The sequence below is a fragment of the Branchiostoma floridae genome, chromosome 18 (genome assembly GCF_000003815.2).
Source record: "Branchiostoma floridae strain S238N-H82 chromosome 18, Bfl_VNyyK, whole genome shotgun sequence".
NCBI classification, from domain to species: Eukaryota; Metazoa; Chordata; class Leptocardii; order Amphioxiformes; family Branchiostomatidae; genus Branchiostoma; species Branchiostoma floridae.
Window position 1 is genome coordinate 581,949 of NC_049996.1, and position 20,344 is coordinate 602,292.

Genomic DNA, 20,344 nt, shown 5'->3' on the forward strand with positions numbered 1-20,344 from the left:
CAGTTAACGATAGTATTGCTTTCACGCAAATAAAATGTCGAGTTTGTTACCATGGAGTTCTCACGTATGCTAGAACGTGCCGTATTGTGGGACACGCCCATGTGCCACAGCGTGGGGCACGCCCTCTTTCATGTATGGTGACATATCTTGACAGAAGAACAGTTTTTCTCGGAACTTTACAAAAATGCTCATTAATAATTCAAACATGAAGCACTATCGGACCACAGTCACAATGGTCTAATTCCAATCGACTGAAATATAACAATTCGCAAAGGGTAGATGATACCATGAAAATGGCCCGTTTGTCTTCAGATGAATTGTCACACGCTTAAGAGTCATGTTATAACGTAGTGCAAATATCGTTTGTAGCGTCTGTTGTTTGAACAAGTACGAGTTAACGAAATCTAAATGGCAATGCAATACTCTGCATGATATAAACGTAGGAAACTAGGCGTATAAACCATTTGTATTCTATGTATGCTATGTAAACAACTCCGATGAAGAGTCAGAAAATTAAAACCAAAATTCGAAGTCTTTGTTGAACAGTAAAACTGTAGGTCTAGTAGTAGTACAATGTCAACTATTATAATTCCACTGGATACCATGAAACCGTCAAATTAGAATAACGATGAAATATATTACAGCATATGCTACTGCTTACATTAGTTTTCAAGATGCGCATATGTATTTAGCTTTATTAACTGTTCATGAGTCCTATGTATAGCGATGTAAAACATTCATGTCTAGATCACTCTGAATGTGCTGCCTGAGATCCAGTTAAATCAACTTCAACTGAAAACGAAAATTCCTTCCTACCACGTTAAAGTTGTGCGTAGAATTATCTCCCACAAGAAATCGTAAGTTACAGACAGACAAAAGTTCAAGTGTATAACTTAAGGTGAGATCTTGCTGGCTGGAAAGAGGTAAGTCGTGGTGTCTCTGTATTTTCTAAATGGAATGTGCGTATCATTGCCTTTATAATAGAAGTATCATCATGCAAAATGTACACGTATGACTAAGATACAACAAAGCCCACAAAGATTCGTTTTTGTCGATGAAACTAGCACCCCTTAACGCTCATCTCAGTTTGCCTACAGTGAAGTACATATGCCACTCCTAGATTACAAGTTTTACTTCCAAGACGGTGTATGTAAACAGAGAACTCTTACTTGGCTTACCTGCATTCAGTTCAACGCGGACTGACCACAAACCAGACCGCTACATAAACGCACTACGAGACGAGTTCCAAAGTTCCCTTTGCATGGTAACTAAGGCGTTTTCTCCACAATATTGGTCTGTTTCATGAATTATTCAGTGACTGCAGTGTCAAAATGGCTCTATGACATAAAAAAACTGAAAGAGCGTCTTTTGTTCAACGTCAACAACGCATGACAATGTCACGTATCTTCGGATTGTTTTGCATATGTAGGTGAGGTTTCGAAGATAGCAGGGAAAGTATCAGTTTTGTGATGTTCGCATCATTTGTATGGGTATAGATTTACCAAGAGAGAGATGAAAGAGTTTCAAAAGGGGGCTATGAATTGTTTGCAATGTAAACAAAAGTTTGAGACATTTCAAAATTGACGATTTTTGTGATAGGGAGTAAATGGCAAATGTTTGGGCTCGATGACCGCCATTTGTAATGGTTCAATGTGTTAATGGGTATGCATAGTTACGTACGTTCTGAGTAACATGACCGTGTCTATCAATACATTTGTGTATGTGATGTTTGGGTTGTCATGCGCTTGCGCACGATCTACACATAGCACTATTTACATATGTTGACAAATTGAGACAGAATCCGGGCGTGTCATCACTATCTACGTTCATCCCTATACACGCATAGCAGTTATATGGTTATTATTTTTCATTCGTATTTATTGAGAGTATCCTGGAGTATTCAGGTTCGTGACATATTGGATAAAAAATTTCGGGCGAAGTTTCATATCTTTGCTGGTTTTGGTACACGACTCTCGTTTTAACTCTTTATATGATAAAAACCCCTACGTTTATTTATTTGTTTATCTATTTATCTCAAAACTAGTAGTGGGCATGGCGTCGTCGGCCCTTCGACTAGCGCCCAGTGGTCAAAGTAAAGTGGTGGTGTGTCCACAGACGATGTACGTTTTTGTGCAATATGTTGTTCCTTCTCTATGTTGAATGCACATAGTCTCCTGAATTGCCCTTAGTCCATAACAAATCATTACAGCACGTGTGTAGTAAACCATTGATTTCGATTACGTTGATTACGAAGTATGTATACGCGTACCTGTGTCGAACCAAATATGGAAACCTGGGCTTAAACAATCACAGCACGTCGAATCTCCGGGCCACTCCGTGTCTCTGGACCAAGTTCGTATCCTGGACTCTGAACAGGATTGGTTTGTGAGGGGCGTCAAGGAGGCTATCTACATTAGGGCACATCAACCCTCATTGAACCGTGATGGTGGCAGGTTTCGCCTTCCCGCCTTTTATGATTCGCTGCTACCTGACGTCATCCGACGACTTCCGGATTAGTGCAGCGAATCATTCATCTGATGAAGGTCGGAGTATTCGGCCGAAAATTTATGGTGAGTTTCTTTCTTTGCGTTGGAACAAAGTTTAAACTGTTCACTATGGAATTTACCAACACAGATGAGCTTTCATTCGGCAATCACAGCTTGAGGTCCTGTCAATCACCATGATTGCCGACGACAAAGGAGCGCGTTTGGTATATCCAGGGTGCGCTCTTGTTTAAAGTGCTTTTGAAATAGAAGCAAGCACATCTGGGATGTAGGTCTATCCCAGATGTGCTTCTATCCCAAAAGCGCTCCTGGGATGGAGTACATTTAGGATAGGTCATATACTGCTCCGAACCTCCAGAAAGTGACTGGCTGCGGCCGGAGTAAAACGGCAATTGGGGCTGTCCTTGGTACTGAAATGGGGGTGCCTGGTCCCTACCGTGTGGGGATGATATCGCTGTGCTATCTGGATAATCAGGTGAACTTTGATAGTCTCGTGCCCAGAACACCTGAGAGTCGACACTGCATAAATCAAACAGTGCCCTGGGTACGAGACTGAGAAGGGCTTGAAGTGACCTTTACAAATGACCTCAAGGTTTGGTCGAGAGCGCCAAGGTTTGAAAAGTGTCTCTCAATATAAAAACAAGACAAAGGAAACATTAAACAGATTTCGGTGTCGAAAGCTAAGCAGTACTTCAAAGATTGTCATCTCCGGCCATCTGCGTTTACTAAAAAGAAGGTGAGTTCAAACAAAAGTTGGTACTAGTATGTGAATATGCACCCTTATATGGGAATTGTTGGGAGGGGGGCGAAACGTATGTTTTAGCATAGCATGTATATAGCACAAGCTTTATTCTGCTTTTGAATTGAGGATAAACTTGTTAAGCCGCTTCAAATCATTCTTTATGACAGTTAAGAAACTCAGTTTTTACAAGACTAGTATCAAAACATTAACGGATGGATGATCCATCAAAATAACGTCATGCTTATGACTATGTTTTGATATCTGTGGTATTGGTTGCTAAGGAGACTAGTTGCTTAGCAGCAGTTGCTATGTAAATAGACACAATGCTACTAGTCTGGAAAGGCTATTCTGTCAAAACATAACTGCCATACTGCTATGACAGACACTTTTTATAAATCATTAGGAAAATTTGTAAAACACGTCTGGACATGTGTTAAGTATGGTCGAGAATGTCGAGATAAGAACAGCTTACAAATTTGGGGCCTTTACATTTTGCCTTTAGGCATAGTTAGGCAAAGCAGGCATAATTCATACTAATAAGCCATTTCACAGAGATCAGGGTGCATGTGCGACGACAGGAATTCTAGGTATTATGTCAAAGCTCAGTGTGCAACCTTAAAATTTTACAGTTGGAATACAGCTTTTTCCCCCCACACATACGTGCGTAAACTCTTGCATTTATTTCATAATACAACAGTTAATTGTATTGACATCCTGTCAATAGTGTCAAGAGGATTTTTATTGACAGGAATATCTTGTCAATACCATGAACCTATAGAAACTATTTCTATTGATATCAAAATGCCTCAATAATGTGTAGATTGCCAAACAGTAACTTTCTATTAAGTAAGTTAATAGTAAGTTGACAGTAAGTTTATTTTTGATGCAAGATCTTGGTTATACATATTTAGGCACATCTTGTATATGTGACACACACAGACCAGGGTTGCAATTTCTGTCTTCTATCATGTCATGGCAAAAAATTGTAATAAACAAGACTTGGTTGCTGGGCAAGCTCCATTCTCTATGACGCACACAGACCCTTTTATCAAAATTACATTTTATGAACACTTGGATGGGCCTCTTTTTATGTCACAACAGTCTGACGAGCCCTTTTCATGCCCAGTGACACATACTCCGGCTTGCAAGTTTTCTCACTGTTTCTGCCTGAGAAGCAAAATGAAGACTTTTATGAAAATAGCTGCAGGTAAGTGGAACTATGAAATGCCTCCATAAGGTTCCTATAGAAACTTCTTTTCCATTCAGGTCCTGCATGAGTTTCAAGCCATGACGGCATGAGAGCAAGGACACAGCAGAGATAATGTCCTTGTCCATTCTCACCCTTATGCCTCTAGGCCTATTAGGACCTGTGAGTTGTCAGCCTCTGTCCTTGTCCCAAGATGATTTATTGTAGTGACCATATAGTTTCCCTGCAAACTGGAAATGCGGTAAAAGTAAGAGGTAAGACAGATAGTGCAATGGCCGAGTGGGTAGAGTGTTCGCCTTGCATCCTGTAGGTCGTGAGTTCAATCCCAGACCAAGTCAATAATAACCAAAGACTTTAAAAATGGTACATGCTGCTTTCTCTGAAAAAGAGTATGGGAGTTAAGGACACATCACTACCAGCTGACTACCCTCATGCTGTAGTGGCTTGCACAAAAGTGTGGCCCATGGGCTACAGAAATGGAGATGGGCACCACCGTAAGCTTCTGTCATCTATGTACGGGAAACTTTAGCTTAACTATAGGTAAGGGGACGAAGCATACCATCTCCAATTGTTAAAAAATTTAATGCAATCCTTTCCTCTTCTACAGTAGTTTTCCTGGCTGTGTTGATAATTCACTATGTGGACTGCTCTCCATGTAAGCCCCCTCTGGACCAAGTGTGCTCTTGCAAGGATGGACATCTAAACACCAGTGAGACATGTACTGTGTGTGCATGCTCTCAGAATGGGGACTATGGGAAATGCAGGAGTGAGTACCTCCCCTTTTCTACATTTGGTTGACTGCACACTACAGTCAAACCTGTATTATTAGTGGCCACATTTGCATAGTGACCGCCTGGCACTTTTTGTCGGATTTTTCCCTTTGACCTAAGCATTAAGAAATAGTCTATAGCAGCCACATGATTTCCGGTCCCATACATGTAGATATAGGAACACTGCCTACTGTGACCATACAGTGGCTGTAATTGTCACCCTGCACTGGGTTTAGAATCGTAGTTTGCGAAGATTTGGAGTTCCCAACAGTGGACCGGATGTTGGACCTATTGGAAAATGAACAGATTATATGACCAGGCATTCACACGTTAATGGGGCTTAATCGGTGAAAGAAAATAACAAAGGAGAAGCAGAGTAGAGTCTATAGTCATTTCTACCAAGTTTTACAGTCCGTCGGACAGAGGCAGTTAGTCTTGTAGGATTTTAAAACACAAGTGGGAGTCGAATACTCCACAAAACAGATTTATTATTGTAGCGGAATGGACCATTGTATTGACCATTGTATTGAGTCCATTCACAAGTTTTCACATACTGGACCTGAATTTTCTGTACCGGTACCCACCATTAGTCCTTTGTGTACAGGCAAAAATGGTGTGCTTTACTTCAAAAGGTCTTGTTTCACCTCTCCACCACAACTTCATGTCTCAGTGAATATTTGTTTCCAGTACATTAATAACAGTAAATGTACTGGAGAGATTGTTACAACTGCAAACATAAAACACCACAAACCTCCCCTTTTCCTTCTGCTATTCTATATCAGATTTTATCATATATATTATTTGATACAAAATTCCTGAACAAAATGAATTTATGGTACTGTACTAGATAGTTATATTTATACCTGCTACAGTAACTGTTACAACATCATCTTACTCGTAACCTTGGAGTGTCCTTCAAGTCTCATCAAAGTGACCTTCGGGTATTGTTAGGTGGTGATCAGTAAGAAAAAGAGACAAAAAAGAGGCCCAGGAAAGCAATACAATAAGGTTTTCATCCATCCATTCATTCATCCGTGAAAAGTAGAATGCTGAAGTAAAAGGTACATGGACAACACCCAATGTTGTTTGATGCCATGTCATGGGGAATTGATAGGCATACACAAAATGATACAGTGAGAAAGCTTTTACCATATTGTCTTTTGTTCATTCATTTGAACATAATCCACACATTGCTTTATTGTAACTACTGCTCAAGGTGTGAAATATATACTGTAACTACACTTGAATTTGAAAAAGAATCTAATTTCTCTGTAGGTTGGAAATAGAGTTTTCACTTCAAGTCCATTATTAAAACAATAAATAGGAGTGCACAGCATTTTTTGCAGCAGTTTTAAGTTTGCAGTGAATGTGTCACTGCAAAAGTGGCCATTTAATAATTGCAAAAATGTCTGCATATACAGTAGTTTTGTGTAGGTAACATTCAAGACAAATTTTACCTGTTCTTGGTACTGAAACATCATCAGCAGTATCAGTGCACTTTTCATGGTACTGAAAAACATCAGCAGTACCACTGCACTTTTCATGGTACTGAAATACCATCAGCAATATTATGAAATACATTTCATAGTGCAGAAACAACAGTGTCCTATTTTTGTCTCTCATACTCATAAGGTCAGAGTACTTTGTTTTGTTCTCAAACACTTTCTTTATTATCAGTCATATTTTTGTGGTATTTGTAATGTATAGGTTGTTACAACTTGATTTTGCCCAACAGTCCTTTCTTCATCTTTTTAATGTCACATGAAATGAAATTAACATCAACTGTGCTGCAACACAGTTAGATCCTTCTACAGTCTTCTTAGGAATTCAAGTGACCAATCAAAACAATGACGTAAATGGACAATTGATGTCAGAAGTTTGTCAAATCATTCAAAGTGTCATTTTTCTTTTATCACAGCATCCCAGTGGTTGAGCATTCCCACTTCCTGGATAATAGAGCAGAGCAGTGGTTCTTCTACAGTGGACTTTGCTTGGAGTGCATTTGATGGCGACCTGTCCACAGTTTGGGAGCCCATGGGCCAGCCGGAGGGTTATGAACACTGGGTCATACTTGATCTACAGACCAGCTTCATTATTCACAGAGTGACAGTTACTAATAATGGGGATGGTGTCCATGACATTGTCAGCTTTATCATGGAAAGGTACTTTCACAATACCAATCATTATGTAATGTAGAGAAAATGATTTTGACTTGATATAGTATTAATGTACACACTCGCATGTGTATACACATGCAAGTGTGTAAGATGCATGTTTGTATGTGTGACTGTGTCTGTTTGCATGACACACAGTGTATGTAATGTTACATTGCAATTTTTGTTTGTATGTGTGTGTTTGTGTATACAATGTATGTGTACAATGCATGTTTTCATGTGTGTGTCTGTGTGTGTGATATGATATATTGATTCAATATTCAGAAGTCATATGTCTGTATATTTCTTTGAACTCAATGTAATGTTTGGAATTCATATACCCTCATTGCTTCTTAACTGACATATCTTCACCAATATAAAATGACACAGTAATGACCTTCCTATGTACTCTAATCTGTTTTAATTTAGCAACAGATATACTCACATAGATTATCATGTTCAGTGTGCATGAATATCAAGTTTGATCTGGCAAATTGGATTTTTTTCTATCCTGATTTATGTTTTTATGTTGCAGTGCTGATGCTAGTCCATATGTATGGGACACTGCTTACACCACAGACACAGTCCTAGCTGGGATTTCCATGCCTCAACACTTCAAACTTCACTTTGTGGGTCGATACATGAGGCTCAAAGTCAACACTCAGAGTAGAGTAAGGCCAATTCTCAGGGAACTGTCTCTCTATGGCAAAGGTAAGTTTTTATTACATCTTTGTTTGTACATACTTCATTAGTGCAAATACTAATTTGTTACAATAAAGGATGCAAACAAACAAAAAGATTAGTTATTGTTCATTGAGTAAAATAATCTTAAGGCAATCTATGATTTTGTATTTTGTGTACTTCTCCCGGCCCTAGTTTTTGCTGAACTTAAACAGGAAACACGAACGTTACATTTTATTTCTAAGGCCCTGTAAAAATGTACATACTATTAGATTGAAACAAATTATGTAGCTACAGTCAAACCTGTAGTGTGCTAATCTACATAAAGCCATTGTCACATAGCAGGAAAATTTGGCTGGCAAATCTACTCTTCTTAAACTTGTGATATTTTCTAACAATTCCTTGTGTATCTGTTTCTGATAGAAAACAATGGAGACCCTGAGTCACTGCCATGTCCTGTTCTGAACACTGGCTGCATCGTCAGTGACATGGCTGGAGAAACGGCTCCCCCTGGTGGCCAAGACTGCTATGTCACTGCCGACATTCATGAAGGACTGCGAAGGTACTTTTCTCTGTCTTATATATGCGCACTGTTGCTGACTCTGTAGTGTCCTGATGACACATTAAATACATTGAACGAGAGCTATCTCCAGAAGTCAGATAACATTAGAGTGTGTTTAGCATTGTAAGGGAAGATGTTACTGTCTAGCTTGAACATACAACCAGGGTTGTAGCCAGCCTGAAATCATTTTCCGTCTTCTTGATTTTGAATGGAAATCCTATCAAGTGCCAAAAGCGTGGGACATTGCACGATGTTCCTAGGGGGTTCGGGGTCCCTGAAAATTTTTTTTAAATCTAGACCTTCTGAAACGCTATTTTCTTCATTCTGAGGTGTAAAGTTTGCTGGTAGACTTAGCTGTATAGTGACATCTGTTTTGATGAAGAATTACACAAGGGTTTCAGGCTTTTTTTTATATCTTTACATGTTGATTTTTGTCCATCACAGAGGACGGAATGGGCAATTTTTTTTTCGTCCCCAGCTGCAAAATTCTGTCAAAGATCGGGTGCTGGCTGCAACCCTGCATACAACCCAATATCTTGGTTTGGTTTGGTTTGGTTTATTTAGATCTCCATTAGTGAAATACACTAGTCTTCCTGGAGTCCATCTTGCTTACTTAGTATCATCTAGTATAACTAGTTCCAGCAATTTAAATGTAAACAATGCTACATTCTAGTGCTATGGTCACATTTACTCTGGTGCCCATAGGGCGTGTAATTCTAAAGCCCCAAATTTTTCCTGGTGGACTGCTGGATACTGCTGGGGCCAGTTCCCAGGTTAATCTTAACTGGGAGTTGAAAAATCTGGGAGCTTGCTCATGCCCAACAATGACCCGATAACCGTAGGGTATCCTACGAGGCCATCTAGGGGTTATGCCTATAGTGCACAAAAAAGCAGCCCCTGAACTACCTGGTGGAATCCCTTTTTCCAATTGTGCCATTGCTTTGGAAGGCTAAGGGCCTAACTTGCACTTCTTGGTCTAAAGACCACCTGGTTGCCACTATTTTCTGTTTTTGATTGTGTGTTTTTATTGCAGCATTGCTGAACCACTGCAAGTACATCGTTCTGGAAATATTCACTTGCATGGTGATGTTTCAGTCGTTTGCAATGACGAGTATGAGGTAAGAACAAACGAACGAACAGACAACAATATGTATTGGAGTTGTGCATTGTTAATAGGCCTTATCGAACCTTTACTATCTTTAAATTTGTGTAAGATTTGCAGATACCTTGTAATTATTAAATTGTTAAGGCTAGTATAGATTCTTTATTTTGTGGCATAACACTATGTCTCAATCAACCGTTCAGTTGTGTATGAAATGTAATCTTACTTTACACTATGATTGATCTACCAGTTGCAGGTATTGTGGACAGTGCGAGGCTCCAACCAGACAACTCCAGAAGAAGTGATGGATGAGATGCTTCCTACTGACGCCCCAATAAATGATGTTCATCTCACTATACCACCCAAAACACTACCCCTAGGAGTGCATATGGTTCAGGTATGTCCTTGGTGCTGATTGGTCCTTTCTATGTTGTTCCAGTTGTATTTTGTTATAACCATCCTGTCATTGGTTCTGATGGGACCATTCTATGTGTACCAGTTGTATTTTCTCACAACCACCCTGTCCTTGGTGCTGATTGGTCCTTTCTGTGCTGTTCTAGTTGTATTTTGTTAGAACCACTCTGTCCTTGGTGCTGATTGGACCATAATATTTGTTCCAGTTGTATTTTATCACAACCATCCTGTCCTTGGTGATAATTGGTCCTTACTGTTTTGTTCCAGTTATATTTTGTTAAAACCACTCTGTCCTTGGTGCTGATTGGTCCTTTCTGTTTTGTTCCACTGTTGTATTTTGTTAGAACCATCCTGTCCTTGTTGCTGATTGATCATTACTGTTTTGTTCCAGTTATATTTTGTTAGAACCACCCTATTCTTGGTGCTGCTTGGCCTTTTCATTCTTTCTCAGAATTCTGTTAGAGCTATCATATCCTTGATGCTGATTGGACCATTGAATGTTTGTTCCAGTTGTATTTTGTTACAGCCACCCTGTCCTTGGTGCTGATTGGTCCTTTCTGTGTTGTTCCAGTTATATTTTGTTTCAAGCATCCTGTCCTTGGTGCTGATTGGTCCTTTTTGTTTTGTACCAGTTACAATTTGTTAGAACCACCCTGTCCATGGTGCTGATTAGTTGTTACTGTTTTGTTCCAGTTATATTTTGTTAAAATCATCCTGTTCTTGGTGCTGATTGGTCCTTTCTGTGTTGTTCCGGTATTTTGTCGTAACCATCCTGTCCTTGGTGCTGATTGGCTTTCTTTCTTTCTCAGAATTCTGTTAGAGCTACCATGTCCTTCCTTGATGCTGATTGGACCCTTGAATGTTTGTTCCAGTTATATTTTGTTACAGCCACCCTGTCCTTTGTGGTGATTGGTCCTTTCTGTGTTGTTCCAGTTGTATTTTGTTACAACCATCCTGTCCTTGGTGCTGATTGGCAATTTCCTTTTTGTTTGGGTTGTGTTTTGTTACAACAATTCTGTCCTGGGTTTGATTGGTCCTTTCTGTCATTATTTCAGTTGTAGTTCTTACAACTACCATATCTTTTATGCTGCTTTGTTTAGCATATTGTTACAACCATTCTGTCCTATTCCCTAAAATGTTGTTATCAAGTCTGTCTTGAATAAAACTTTTACCTCTTGTATCTACAGTTTCAGGTTCTGATGAAAGTGACAGGAAGAGGCCATGTTTCTGTGTCAGCTGCACAAACCTGGGTGGACTTTGTCAGAGTGCCTGTTGTGTACAGCCTTGGAAGTTCCCTCAGAACTGTGCAGATAGATGGTAAATTAGCTTTTAATGTTAGTTTTATGATTTTTAAAATGATTTTTTGGCATATAAGGCACCATGTGATGTATAGGTATGGATGTAGGAGAAAAAAAGAAAGTGATCGCAATCCAGTTTTAGCTCACTGAGGAGCTAGTCATCAACTGGTTGTGACAGAGAGGACAGATGCTATGTACAGTATTTACAGGTTCCTTGTACCGGGGAAATTCCCCTAGCTCTTTTCCACAAGCACAATGAACAGTGGACCACGGCTTAACATGGCATGTTGTAGTAGTGTGCATGTTGGGTGAGTGACACAGCCAGAATCAAACTCACAGCTTCTAGTTCCCAAAGGCAGGGCCTCCAACCATTGGACTATGCTCGCTACCTCAATTTCTCAGTAATGTTTTTGAGACGTATTGCTGGTTACAATTTGCAAAGTCACCATTTGAACTGAAACACAGTTTTATCTCAAGTCTAAATTTCTATTTTCAGTTCATCGACATTCTATATCAATATTAAGGAAAACGATTTGAACCTAATATATCTTTGACATTGCCAAGAGGTGAGAAGAAGTGAAACCTATTGTATTGGACAAGTGTAGTTTTAGAACCCAAATTTGAAGTACTACTTTTGTATTGTGTGCTTGTACGGCCAAATGGGGGCATTAATGTGCAATATCAAAGATATTGTTGAATCTCAATGACATCTTATAAAGGATGAAGGAGAATTCTTTGTACACAACCAGTGGGTACTTACATAGCTTACGTTTCGATGTCTCTCAGACACCTTCGTCAGAGCTTCTAACTGGAGTTCTGCTTCTCACAGCTATATGTAGCCAATGTAGGTGATGTAAGTACCCACTGGTTGTGTACAAAGAATTCTCCTTCATCCTATATTCTACCAACCTGATGAAACTATTTTCGGACATCTTATAAACTCGTCAGGTGAGGTCGTTGTGAGAGCCGACTCGTCATTTGACCCTGAGGGACTCCTGCCTGCCAGTGGATTCACCTATGATTGGACATGCAGACTGACCCATCTGCCTGGTACCAATGGATTACTTTATCTGCAATCTTTAAGTTAAACTTAGCATGAAAGTTGATTTGGTACATAATTTCACTACCACAAACATCATAGGTTTAGGGTATTCTAGACCAGCTATACAGGACAAGCAGCTATGCATTCCTGATACAATAAAACAAAGCTTGATCCCCTGTCATGGCAGTTTGATACAAAAACAGGATCTGTGTGTTAGATAGTCAAGGTATTTTCCATGACAGTGCTTTTAAAAACTGTTTTTGGCATGGACAGTTATCAATAAGGATCATTTGATTGCTCAGTTAAAATTGATAGTACTTTTAAATATGTCTTGTTTATTGAATCCTTTTGAGCTCTTGCAGAAGATACAGAGAAGTTGTACTCTGATCATAGGTCACAATTTTCCCACAGCTATATACAGTCACCATCATGATATAATCTTTCTTCAGTAAATTCAATAACTAATAATCCTTCTTGACTTTGATTACATTATTTTTACAGCTAATTCAGCGTGTGGTCAATGTGCTACCGGGACGTATGTCCAGGACCCCTCGTGGGTGGTGAGTTCGTCCGGCACGCCGTGGATCTGGGGCGGAGTGACCTATGATGCTGGGAAGGTCTTAGATGGGAACTCTGGCACCTACTGGAACCCCCAAGGCACTGGCCGGTACAGCAACAACCGGAACATCGTGTTGGATCTCCGACTTCCTTATTGTTTGACTCAAGTGGCTCTGAACAACTTTGGTGATGTGGTACACGACATCTCAGCCTTCACATTGCAAAAGTCACAGGTTCGTTTATTGCGCTTAGCAATCATTTTACACAGCTATATGTAGGTACTACAAGCTGGATAAGACCTAACAGTAATTCATACTTTTTTTAGTAACATCCTGATCACACTGGGATTAGGACCCTTACTCTTTTCAATAAGTGAGGTGGGATCTTTTATGTGCTTAACGTTTGGATCTTCTAGATAAGTGTGATGGATCTTAATGTTCTCAACCTTGTAGTTCTTAGGCAAACACAGGACCTCGGGCTTTACGTTCCAGGCAAACAAAATTGTCCCAATATAACATGAGCCAGGTATTTGCATCTAACTTGACTGAGGAAGTAGGAATAGTTGCTCTTCCAGTGACAAATTTACATGTTCCAATTCCATCTCAGAAACTTTAAATTCTAAGTCATGCAATAACCACCTTGCCACTGTGCATAGGTTGGGAGCCCGTACAACTGGGAAGACGTTGTGTCCGTTACAAACGTGCAAGCAGGGACCAACCAGCGTCAGGAGTTTGACAGGTTCCAGGGAGAGGCGCGATACTGGAGATTCGTGGTCACTCAGACCCCCTATGGATGGCAGCCATATTTCAGGGAACTGGACCTCTTTGGAGTCCCAGGTGAGAGAGTTCAACGTTTAGCCTTCATCATGCAAAGGCCTTAAAGAAAGAAAAATGTTGTGTTTCCGGTTTCCCAACTAAGCCAAGAAAAAACTTGCCAACAAACCCTAGTCTTTTTTGGGGTCAACCGCAAGTGCCAGGCATTTAAGGGACATTATTAAAACTTCCAAAAATAGTTTCATCAGGTTGGTAGAATATAGGATGAAGGAGAATTTTTTTTACACAACCAGTGAGTACTTACATGGCTTACATTTTGATGTCTCTCAGACACCTTCGTCAGAGCTTCTAACTGGAGTTCTGCTTCTCACCGATATATGTAGCCGATGTAGGTGGCGCTTTTGCGGTGAGAAAACAGTCCCAAACCTGGCTTAGTTTGTATCCTCCCTCGTCCCGGTTCATCACTGGGGTTGACTTTCTTATCCAGATGGCCTCCTTAATCCACCAAAAATAAAAAAGAATTCTCCTTCATCCATTATTAAAACGTTCTGATATGACATCCCAATACTCTTTATCACATATTAATCTAATGCAGAGTTCTAAAGGCAACTTAGAAAGCAGATGTGCTATGTACATTCTGAAAGTCTTTGGTGAGAATGTTCTGAAATTTTGTAATGCCTTGGGCAGAGCACATTTATTATGTAGTAGTGTGAGTTACTACACTATTAAGGTTATTATAAGTACTGAATGCTCGAAACTACAAATAATACTGCATATTGCTTTTTAGTTTGTATTCTTTTGTATTTTGGACGTAGCTTCTTCCATTTCTAGATTAACATGAAGTAAATGAATTCAATAAAATTAATATTTTGCCTAAAAGCCTGTTATGATGGTAATTGTTAAACTATGCAGGCATTCTTTTCTTTTGCAATTTATTCTAAAAATGAAATCTTAAAATTGCTAAAATTTTGACATTTAGATCCATCACACCTGGAGAATAGCAACATACCTCAAGGTCTCAACATAGCCGAAGGACGAACAGCGTCAACAAATTATCCCCTTGCCGGCTATGGACCTGAAAAGATCGTTGATGGAAACACAAATACAAATCATTATCATGGCAGCTGCATGCACAGCCAAGGGGACAAGCCCAATGTTTGGGTGCATATAGATCTGTGTCAGCCATTCTCTATCAACAGGTAAAAACCATTTTTGAAACATGATTCAAGACGTTTTGCTGTACAGTCTTTCTATATCAATTTTAGGAACCCTAATAAACAGAAAAGAGGCATGTAGGCCTGTTGGCCTAATGCTCGGGTTTTCGAAATGGTGATGCCATCAACTGTGACCTGTTAAACAATTTGTAAGGCCATGTTGATTTGATTATATGGATGACATCCCCACGCGCATCAATTTTCGGCTGTTACAAAAATAGATAAAAAATTTTCAATCATAAAGTAATTGTACAAAGCAGTTTGAAAATAAGCAAATATATGTGCCGTTGATTGAACTTTAATAGCCTTACAAGATTGTAAAACATTTTGTAATTGATGCATCTGCTAACTTAAGGTGATAGATTAAACAAAAATGCTTCTAGCTATTCTTGGCCCTAATGGTATTAAAGTTGAACTTTTCAATGTCTTATTCATGTAACCATGGTGATGATTGATAGAAAAACAAATTCTGAATTGAAATTCACAGTGTCGTCATACACAACCGAATGGATTTTGGCCCTGAAAGGGCTAACCCATTCAACCTTCATCTTGGGAATTCCTCAGACATCCTTCTGAACCCAACATTGGGCGGAGACTTAAACTTTGACCTGTCCCAAACACCGAAGACGATTCTTGTAAATGGTTTGACAGCGCGATATGTCGGAATCCTCCTCCCTGGACTTACTCGGACTTTACAGCTGTGCGAAGTGCAGGTGTTCGTGAATAACCGGGACATATCACCTCAAGGCAAGTTTTCCTTCTTTTTTTTCTTTTTTCTCCCTTTCTCCTTTTCTCTCTTTTTCTCAAGACTTGTTCCTTTTTTTCTTTCAATCTTTCTTCCTTCCTTTACTCACTCCCTGTCTCTGTACCTGCCTGCCTTGCTCCCTGGCTATGATCCCTTGCTCCCTTCCTACCTCCCTTTCTCTCTTTCTCAAAAGACTTAGTAAGTTTCTTTTATTAGCAGTTAGATATTTTGTCATGGATTAAAATTATTTGCTAGTACATGTACATGCACAAAGGCTAATTGCAATCAAAGAATTACAATTACAACATGTATATGTTGCTGACACACACACGTAGACATCAAAAGTAAAATGCATTAAATGAAAGTTGAGATTCTTAAGAGTAACATCTATAATTATATTGAATTCTTGAATACTTCAAATGGTGATGGATTTGGGTTCTTTTCTGTAGACAGACCGAAATATGAAATGTCTGACATTTTGGCATATAAATTTTGGAACACTTTTTTTTAGATATGTTACAATTCAGAAACTTATTGTGGTTGAAGAGAATCATTAATCACTTATGAGCTATCAGTATCAGTCCATCATTCTTGTTGGTGGAGTGACCCTGCACATTTGAAAGACTAGGTTACTCTGTGAACAAGATGGAGTCCAGGACTAATATCCTTAAAAAATTTGGAGGTGCGTGTGTATTAATACCTTTAAAAAAAAGTCACTGTTAGATGAAAATACTATTAACCATTCAGAAACCTGGCATTTCTTTATACATGTAAACTACTAGTTGGAATCACTTCATGCATCTTTTTATGCAATAATTATTCTCCTCTATTTTTAGAATCCTGTTTTTTGCTGGGATGTCCCCAGATTGACTCCCACCCAGGGGTGCTAGTGTTCGAGTCTCCACTGGACTCTACCCTTACAGACCTGATTCCCAGTTTCCCTCGCCCTGCCGGCCTGGTAGCTGATGTAAGCGTTGAGATCACGGCTGGAGACCTTCCGCCCGTGACGCTTCACACCGTCATTCACGTTGCACCAGACAACGCTTTGTCAGGACTGGATATACAGTAATATAATGCTTTTAATTAGTCTACAGATAGGTGACAATGACATATTGGAGTTGCTAAAAATTTGAAGGGCATGCAACTAGAAATAAGATAATTTCATAATGGTGCCATTCTGGAAATCCTTGAAAAGTCAGCCAGTCCCCACTCCTTTAAAATTCTGGCACAATTTTTTGTTAGAAGGAACAGGCTGAGGGTTTAAGCTTTCCTATCTTGGACAGTGTTATCTAATAGTTCTTTCAAAAGTGGATTTGACATTAGGGACAGATTTTAATTATTTTGTGGTGTGTGTGTGTGTGTGTGTTTGTGTGTGTGTGTGTGTTTGTGTGTTTGTATTCGTGCTTGCAGTATCAGTGTGCCTGTCTGTGTCTTTGTCTACATTGTCTGTGTGTTTTTGAATGCATGTGTATGCACAATGTATGTGTGTGTGTTTGTGTGTGTTAATGTGCCATAATAAGTTGCCTTATTTTTTTTAATAGATAAAACACTCATAAAACACACAGTTCCTTATCATTTACTAATTGTATGTTTTTTCATAATGAGACACAAATTTCCTGGTGTATCCAAGTTAACACTTGCTGTTCCCACTTTCAGCTGTGAAGAAAATTGCGATCCATGGAAAACACTGTCGACCCAGCCTTTGTCACTGTACACAGATTCCGAGATACTCGGAACTTCAGAATTTTCCCTAGTAGAATTCCCAGCAGACTTTCCAGGGCAGCAGTGGACTTCTGGCATAGACATCATTACAACAGACCGTCTCAGAGTTCTTGCGGGGACATTTTGGGTAAGCTCAGGCACACCGCAGCTCATATATAACATGATCCACCGCTTTCACAGTAGAAACTCAACCAAGTTATTTTATCTATAGAATCGAGTTGTAATACAAAAGCCATCTCTGAATAGAGACGGTGGGCATTACAAACTTCCTGGCAATTTTGACCAATTTTGAATGTCACACATCTGCAAGATCATGTGTTACAAAGATTACTAATACATTGTATGTGTCTGCGACTCTTGCAAGTTTACGTTCTGAAGTGATTGGTCATCAGTATTGATCCTGAAGAAGTGATCGTTTAAAATTTTATCAGCATTACCTTTTTGTTGGAAGGCAGTTTTAGCATTGTACTATGATCATGTTTTAACTACCAAGTTGAACACAGATGAGCTTTCATGATTGTAACAGCAAAACTCTGTTTTTCATTATCATGCTGGAGACCCGTGTGAGTCTCCTTAAATACACTTTACCTCGAAGCCCACTTAACGTCCCATCTGAGAGGAACTTTGTGATCAGCTAGGCATTCAGTTTCAGTCCGGTCAATTGATGAGGAACTAATGGTGCAACATTTAGGCCAGAGATTCGATCCCAAAACAGTCTTGAGCAAAGGCAACAATTGACAACGAGCATGGCCATATTACCATTAAAGTAAATGCCTTACTCAATATGTGTTTCCAGGCTCAAGGATACTACACGATATGACTAAGCGACCACCATGGTGACAGTTGTGGTGATTTGTCCAGGTTTGCAGAGTGGCGTTTTCAAGTACAGCCTCCGCCAGTGCCCTTGTCAGGGGATGGTGAGGATGGTGGGTCCTCCGGCCCTACATGTACCCTGCAGCCGACGGACGGAGTCTCTCTGATCAATCAGTTCTGTGTCTTGTGTCCTGGTGAGAACCCTGTTCCCTTAACTCTTCTATCCCAAACTGTAGAGTATTTAAAAGCATGAGGCACTGAGAAAAACATTCTATATGTGCTACAAGCAATTTAAGCCATTTAGAGATGAAAGTTGTCTGTTCTTGGAGTTACTGTACAGTAGCATTTTAGTAGTTGCCAGTAGAATTTCTACTGTTAAGTTTAACTTAGTAATAGGTGACCGTCTTTTGGTTCAGCCGTCATCCTTCTGACGCCTTATCGTCCAAGTTGGTAATAAGTGAGTTATTCTACCGTAACAGCAGTGATCAGATTTACATAACACTCACAGTACTGTTACTAACTCACTGTCTCATCTTAGTGCAGTAACTGATAATAACTATGACAGTATGTAGGTTCAGACTCAATGAGTTTGAACCTACATATTGGGGATCTTTGACACTAGCAAATATAGTAAAAATTGATGCATAATGTAACTGGACTATTTGACGCAAATGTGCATTTGCACGTTATTGGTCGCATTGCGAACTGCAAAGCAAACTTATGGACATTGAGAGCTTCATGAGATGACATTGTTCTTGTTGAAGGGTTTCGTGATATCCTGGGTCCAGTAGAGGTAACGATAAGCTTCCAGCTCATACCGGCGGGAGAAATTGCTACGGCAACATTTCCCGGAGATGGTCCTGCTGGAGACAACAGGATCTTCATCACAGCTTCATCAGGATTTTGGGTGAGAGCCTTTAAGTATGTTTCCAAAGGAAAACATAATTTTACTGCCCTATACTGGCCAACCGGGGGACCGCGTGGCGCAGTGGCAGCATATTTGGCTCGAGACCGAGAGGTGGCGGGTTCGAATCCGACTGCCGTGTCACCGATCTTGTACCCTTGGAAAAGGCACTTTACTCGACTTTCCTCACTTAACTCAGGTGTAAATGAGTATCTAGCTGCAACTAGTGGCCTTGGCGGGGCTTTGTGGCCAAGACAGGCGTAGGGGCATGTTCGGGCATGACGCATCCGCCATGACACACGAGTCGCGCGATCGGGGGTAGGAGGAACTCCTTACATCCTTGGTCGGAAATCCTCCTAGGAGACGGATACTCTGAATAACAAAGCTGCATCTGCTGAAGCCGTCTCACACGTGTCATACAGTTCTGTCCCTGTGAGACTTAGTGCTCCAGTAGATGAGAGGGTGGAGAAGGAATTGCACACCCCTCCTTCACCATAAAAATTTAGTAATGTGCAGGTCAGGCAAAACAGGTAAATGCCTCTCTGCCTGCTCATCTGTCGAATCGACAGGAGAACCATAAAAATAAAAAAAAATGGCCATGTGTTCATTACATACGATCTTCCGTCGTCAGCCAATTAAAACTCAGTTACTGTGACATGGGTGAAAACAGTTTATAACATTTAAAAATTGCCACTATGTAATGCTGGTAGAAGCAGCTCAACCAGAGTTTGTGTGTCCCACCTTGGATGTTTTTTCTATCTTTTCGTCTTTTTTAAAAGATATATATATACATATACATACAATGCCTAATTATCTTACAAACAGGACAGCCACATTTTCTTTTCTTTTCTGACAATTTTTCTTTTCCCTTCAGAAACATCCTGTATTTTCCTTTAAAATGTGGCATTTCTAGTCTCCAGTTAGATTTTGGAAAAGGATTAAAGACCAAATACAGTAATATTCAGTGACTCACCAAATTTTCCATCAAATCTTTAGTCTCAGAATTCTTAAAGATAAATGAGGACCTACATGTAGTTGTCTAACCTGGAATCCAGTCTACTGCTGGCTGGGCCTACCGTACTTAGTGCAGGCTTTGTACGGGGCCAGGGAAGCTCCCAGCCGCTTAGGTAACCGGCCACA

The 20,344-nt window shown here is 39.9% G+C and overlaps 1 protein-coding gene and 1 long non-coding RNA gene across 2 annotated transcripts in view; both read left to right on the plus strand.

Annotated features, from left to right (window-relative positions):
* The first annotated feature begins 3,092 nt into the window (after positions 1-3,092).
* Positions 3,093-8,053, plus strand: LOC118406204. Its single transcript, XR_004830000.1, has 4 exons — positions 3,093-3,240; positions 5,061-5,219; positions 7,142-7,385; positions 7,912-8,053. It is a non-coding gene; the product is annotated as an uncharacterized LOC118406204 (long non-coding RNA).
* A 454-nt stretch (positions 8,054-8,507) lies between these two features.
* Positions 8,508-20,344, plus strand: part of LOC118405944 — a 23,119-nt gene continuing 11,282 nt past the window's right edge. The window contains exons 1-11 of the mRNA XM_035805797.1: positions 8,508-8,619; positions 9,653-9,737; positions 9,972-10,118; positions 11,323-11,452; positions 12,382-12,483; positions 12,977-13,266; positions 13,689-13,869; positions 14,786-15,005; positions 15,508-15,767; positions 16,602-16,830; positions 17,422-17,614. Of these exons, the coding sequence (XP_035661690.1) occupies positions 8,546-8,619; positions 9,653-9,737; positions 9,972-10,118; positions 11,323-11,452; positions 12,382-12,483; positions 12,977-13,266; positions 13,689-13,869; positions 14,786-15,005; positions 15,508-15,767; positions 16,602-16,830; positions 17,422-17,614 (1,911 nt within the window). The 5' untranslated portion in view covers positions 8,508-8,545. The remainder of the gene's footprint in view (positions 8,620-9,652; positions 9,738-9,971; positions 10,119-11,322; positions 11,453-12,381; positions 12,484-12,976; positions 13,267-13,688; positions 13,870-14,785; positions 15,006-15,507; positions 15,768-16,601; positions 16,831-17,421; positions 17,615-20,344) is intronic.